Source organism: Mus caroli, chromosome 6 (genome assembly GCF_900094665.2).
Source record: "Mus caroli chromosome 6, CAROLI_EIJ_v1.1, whole genome shotgun sequence".
NCBI lineage: Eukaryota > Metazoa > Chordata > Mammalia > Rodentia > Muridae > Mus > Mus caroli.
The window spans coordinates 46,685,752-46,691,455 of record NC_034575.1 but is presented as its reverse complement, the minus strand read 5'-3'; the positions used below and the strand labels follow the sequence as shown (position 1 = coordinate 46,691,455).

At 52.9% G+C, this 5,704-nt stretch overlaps 1 protein-coding gene across 1 annotated transcript; it reads left to right on the top strand.

The window, feature by feature from the left end:
* The first annotated feature begins 3,404 nt into the window (after nucleotides 1-3,404).
* Nucleotides 3,405-5,704, top strand: Hoxa5 (homeobox A5). The gene is made up of 2 exons (XM_021164669.1): nucleotides 3,405-4,074; nucleotides 5,046-5,704. Exons 1-2 carry the CDS (start codon nucleotides 3,513-3,515, stop codon nucleotides 5,294-5,296), a joined length of 813 nt encoding a protein of 270 aa, XP_021020328.1. The 5' UTR covers nucleotides 3,405-3,512; the 3' UTR covers nucleotides 5,297-5,704.

Below are 5,704 nucleotides of genomic sequence, written 5' to 3'. Positions count from 1 at the left end.
AGAGAGAGAGAGAGAGAGAGAGAGAGAGAGAGAGAGAGAGAGAGAGAGAGAGAGAGAGAAACTGGTTGAGATGAGAAAGCCTGCCCAGCTGCACCCTGGTACCACCCCCTCAGGTTTCTAAGCAGAGAGGGCCTCTAGAAGGTAGCATAGGCAAACTCCTCCAGGTTCCTACCCCAATCCTCTCTCTTCTGCCCTTTGGAAGTCCAGAAGCCCAGGCAGACAGATGCAGAGGCCCTCATTTCCACATTTGACCTCTTTCTGTGTCTCCACCAAAGCTTTGAAGGGCCACCTTCTCAGAATATTCATATTCATATTCTCTCTCTCTCTTTCTCCCTCCCTCCTTCCTGCCTCCCTCTTTTATCTTCTACTTAACTTTCAACTCTTAGTCAACTTCTGTCTCCTCCTGAGACCCTGCCTGAACCTCACACCTGGCTTGGGGAGTGAGTTGTCTCACCTTTGGGTATCTCTGGCACACAGACAGCCCAACACAGTCCTCACTGCCAGTCCATCACCACCTCACTCACAGCGCCCTCTCTTTGCCCCAGGTTTTCAACAATCTCACACAGAGACTCCCCTTACCCTTTGGAGCAGGGACAGAGCCTAAGGGGAAGTTTGCAACTTACAGTGTTGTCGCTTTAGAGCTTAAACTCTCCCCAGTGGAGTGTTTTCAGGTGGATCACATAACTTGCTAACAATATGCAAAGATTTGAGAAGGCTGGCCATATTTAACTTTCCAAAAGTACATTGAGATCTGAGGAGCCTCGATAGCGTCTTTCACAGACACAATGTAAGCATTCAATTTCCATACTGCTCCCAGAATCCCCACTGCACCCACAGACAAATAATTGCTACACTCCCTCGAAATAGTGACTTTGGCCCCTCAAATTAAGAATGGCCATGCTATTTCTTCAAGTCTAATGGTTCTCTTACAAACCACATTTGTCAAAATCAATAACTTCCCACCCAAGTCGTTTTTAGGTGAAAAACATCTTGCTTGGTATGAAATAATTCTTGCCATCCAGCCGGCTTTTTTCTTTCTTTCTTTCTTTCTTTCTTTCTTTCTTTCTTTCTTTCTTTCTTTCTTTCTTTCTTTCTTTCTTTCTTTCTTTCTCTTGGTTGTGATGTGAGAAGCTGGGGTGAAGCAGAATAATTTCCAGTTTAGAGACTGCTGGCTGGGAGGCACACCGGGCTGGGTAGGTTTTGCCTCGCTTATTCACACCTCATTTCTGCCCACAGGTGCCGTGTATGGGAGTCACGGGCGCAGAGGCCGCCAGACCTACACGCGCTACCAGACCCTGGAGCTGGAGAAGGAATTCCACTTCAACCGCTACCTGACTCGGCGGCGCCGCATCGAGATCGCCAACGCGCTCTGCCTCACCGAGCGCCAGATCAAGATCTGGTTCCAGAATCGGCGCATGAAGTGGAAAAAGGAAAATAAACTCATCAACTCCACGCAGGCCAGCGGGGAAGACTCTGAGGCCAAAGCGGGCGAGTAGACTCCAGGGCAGGGACCAGGCCAGCGTTGTAACCTCTATTGGCTTTGCCCCCTGGTGCCCTTGCCTGCTCCCCAAGTTTTATTCCAGCCTGCTTCTTCCACAGCTTAGGGGAAAGCGTCCAAAGCTTTGCAAGCGGCTACGCATTTACTTATTACAGAAAACAAACAAACAAAACCCCACACACCCAACGTCAGCTGTGGGACAGACGCACTGTACACACAAACACACAGGTTTTCTCCCCAAGGCTGCCCAAGCCAGCTTGCGAGGCCCGGGATGCACCCAGAATTGGCCCTGCTGCTGTGTTAGCGCCTCTGCGCTCTGTGAGCCACAGACGCGGGGTTGTGGGGGGGAAAAAGGAGCCCCAGGCAGTGCCCCGTTTGGTGCTTGGGCTTTTCTGCCTTGGTCCCTCGCCATCAAATTCTAAAGGGCATCGCCAAATCGGCTCTGGCTACTGAAAAGAAAGGGTCTACGAGCTGGGCCCCAGCCCTGTCCCAGCCTCTCAGGATGCCCCTAAACAAGAAGCCTGAGGAACAAAGAGGAACTCCCCCCTTCCCCGACAGAACCAAATCTCTCTATCGGCGCATAACCGTCAGTGGGAGAGTAGCAGCCTCAGCCGAGGCAAGCCAACCTGGGCTTACAGCTTCGGGAGCGACTAGGCTCCCGCAGGCTCCCAGCTCCCGATTTCCACTCCCAGCCTCATACAGCTCGGACGCAATCCACCTCGCAGCTTTCAGGACCCAAAGAGGGGGCCCAAGACCATGAGAACCGCAAGAGTCCTGGCTTCCAAACGTGCCAGGGACGCCTGAGATGCCAGGCCTCTAGTAGAGAGAGTCTGCTCTCTTCTCAGCTACATTTGTGATTTACTTTCGTCTTTCGGAGCCCAGGAAAATAACTACGGTGATACTAGACACAGCCACGAAATGATTCCATTAGTTCCCGCATTTTATTCCCAGTGGTCTAAACGAGATCCCAATAGCTCTACCCACCGATCCCAGCTTCCAAGCAGCCTCGGAGGCCGTTGGGTATCAGGGCCCAATCTCTGGGTTCACCAAGAACCCTGCTACCTGGGGCCGGGCTGATCAGAGGAACCGGACCAGGGATGAAGATCTTCCAGGCTGGATAAATAAGCAAATCAGATAGCAAACTAATGGCACGAAAAACATATTTGCACGGAGGAAAAAAATGATTCTGGTTATACGAGTGTATGGAATTTGACCTCGCCTCGGAGAAACACTACACAAAAGCTGTCTTTAATAGACGCCTGTGGTTTAAGAGCGGCAGGGGCACTGTCCTTCATGCGTTCACAAAAACAGAGCCATAATTGTGGCTGCTGCTGTGGGCAGGATTTATTTCTTCAATTGGCTAAATCGTCTTCCCTTCCTCGAAGGTGATATCTGTGTTTTCAAAATTCACAGCTGCCGGCCGGGCGGGCAAACCGACCCCAACCTCTACACAAAAATAAGAGGGGATACAAAGCCGGGGAAATAAAGTTGTTGTAAATAATTCTAAGTCACCACCTCCCCCGAATCCTCTGTATCCTCGCCGGGCGTGCGATCGGCAGCTGACGGCCTCACAATTGGTACATCCTAATGGAACTGCGAGGGAAATGCAATAATTTTGCCATAATGGGCTGTAACCTCAATTCGACCCCGGCCCTTGCAGCCCGAGGTCGGAAGCGAAGCGATGCGCCTAGTCTCCAGCGGGTGGCGCTCGAGTCCGACTGAACGGCGGCAGCGGGTGGCGGGCACGCGCCCAGGGCGCGCGCGCCACCCCTCTTGCCTCCACCCAACTCCCCCATTAGTGCACGAGTTTACCTCTAGAGGTCATCAGGCAGGATTTACGACTGGACAACAAAAGCACGTGATTCGAAGTCGTACCCCATATTTGGGTGCCTACGTAGGAGGGAACCGAGTACATGTCCCAGTCATTTCCATAATTCATCATAAATTGTGCAAGGGTGCTATAGACGCACAAACGACCGCGAGCCACAAATCAAGCACACATATCAAAAAACAAATGAGCTCTTATTTTGTAAACTCATTTTGCGGTCGCTATCCAAATGGCCCGGACTACCAGTTGCATAATTATGGAGATCATAGTTCCGTGAGCGAACAATTCAGGGACTCGGCGAGCATGCACTCCGGCAGGTACGGCTACGGCTACAATGGCATGGATCTCAGCGTCGGCCGTTCGGGTTCCGGCCACTTTGGCTCCGGCGAGCGCGCCCGCAGCTACGCGGCTGGGGCCAGTGCGGCGCCCGCCGAGCCCAGGTACAGCCAGCCGGCCACGTCCACGCACTCGCCACCGCCCGACCCGCTGCCCTGCTCAGCGGTGGCCCCCTCGCCCGGCAGCGACAGCCACCACGGCGGGAAAAACTCCCTGGGCAACTCCAGCGGCGCCTCGGCCAACGCCGGCAGCACCCACATCAGCAGCAGAGAGGGGGTTGGCACGGCGTCCGCAGCCGAGGAGGACGCCCCTGCCAGCAGCGAGCAGGCGGGCGCCCAGAGCGAGCCGAGCCCGGCGCCGCCCGCTCAGCCCCAGATCTACCCCTGGATGCGCAAGCTGCACATTAGTCACGGTAAAGCCAGCCGTTTTCTGATCCACGCGTCCGTGGGGGCGCGGGTCTTGGTCACTCTCTGTTCTCTGCAGCCTCTCTCCCGTCTCTCTCCTAGTCTCCTCTCTCCAGCTCGCAGAGCCTCTCCCTGCGGCTTCCCTTTCCCTGCCTTCCTCTTTACTTCCTCTCAGTTACTGCAGCAGCAGCAGCAGCAGCAGCAGCGATCTGCATTCACAGATACTGGGGAGAGGGGAGGGAGGAAAATGGGGTGGCCGAGCAAGTTTAAATGTTGAAAGAGGAAGAAATTCCGTCTGGAACCCCAGTGTCTCGGAACTCGCTTCAGGGTCAGGCCAGCGGAGTAGGGCATGCAGGGGTAGGGATGGCAGTAGGGGCTGTGAATCGGGTTGTCAGGGGAGATAATTTATGGGAAGGGCTACGCTGGGGAAACAGCGTTACTAATTAGAGCCCCCTAAAAGGGGCTTGGGGGGAATAAGCCAGGCGAGGACAGGCGGGATTCTGAAGTTTGAGGGCAAGAGGGAGAGCGAAGGAAAGGGAAGAAAAAGAAATCGGGCGCCCCAAGCGTACACTGGAACAGGAGGCGGCTAGCTCGGCTGGAACTTTAACTGAGGGTGACCTAGAGGCCACTTGGGAACTGAGAAAAAAAAGCAGTGCTTCAGTGCGTTTCTAGGCGGTGGGCAGACTGGGAGGGCAGTGCCCCCACTTAGGACAACTCATAAAGGGCTAAAGAGCAGACTAGGGGGCGAGGGAAAGCCAAGCTGTCTTTAAACCCAGAGTTCCTGCCTCAGGTGGGTCGGTTGTTCCCAGAGTCCAAATCCCGTTGTTTTTCTCGCCAGAAAGGAAGGGAGAAGGAAATTTGGGGAGGGTGGGTGAGGAAGGAGAACTTGTTGAGCCTTCTCCGCAGCTCAGGACCCTGGCTGACTTTGGAACCAGGTGCTGAGGAGTTGGTGGCTAAACCGCTGACTTTTTTGTTACAGACAACATAGGTGGCCCAGAAGGCAAAAGGGCCCGGACGGCCTACACTCGCTACCAGACCCTGGAGCTGGAGAAAGAATTCCACTTCAACCGCTACCTGACCCGCCGAAGAAGGATTGAAATAGCTCATGCCCTTTGCCTCTCCGAGAGACAAATTAAAATCTGGTTCCAAAACAGGAGGATGAAGTGGAAAAAAGATAATAAGCTGAAAAGCATGAGTATGGCCGCGGCAGGGGGGGCTTTCCGCCCCTGAGCATCTGAGCAGCCAAAGTACTGAGCAGTAGTAGCCGGGCAGCTCTCTGTAGTGTCAGTACTAAGGTGACTTTCTGAAACTCCCCTTGTGTTCCTTCTGTGAAGAAGCCCTGTTCTCGTTGCCCTAATTCATCTTTTAATCATGAGCCTGTTTATTGCCATTATAGCGCCTGTATAAGTAGATCTGCTTCTGTTCATCTCTTTGTCCTGAATGGCTTTGTCTTGAAAAAAAAATAGATGTTTTAACTTATTTATATGAAGCAAGCTGTGTTACTTGAAGTAACTAAAACAAAAAAAAAAAAAAAAAAAAAAAAAAAAAAAAAACTACACACACAAAAAAGCCCCCCCCCCGACCTCGTTTAGTGCCAATGTTGTGTGTTGCACTTGAGTTCTTTAATGTGCATGTACG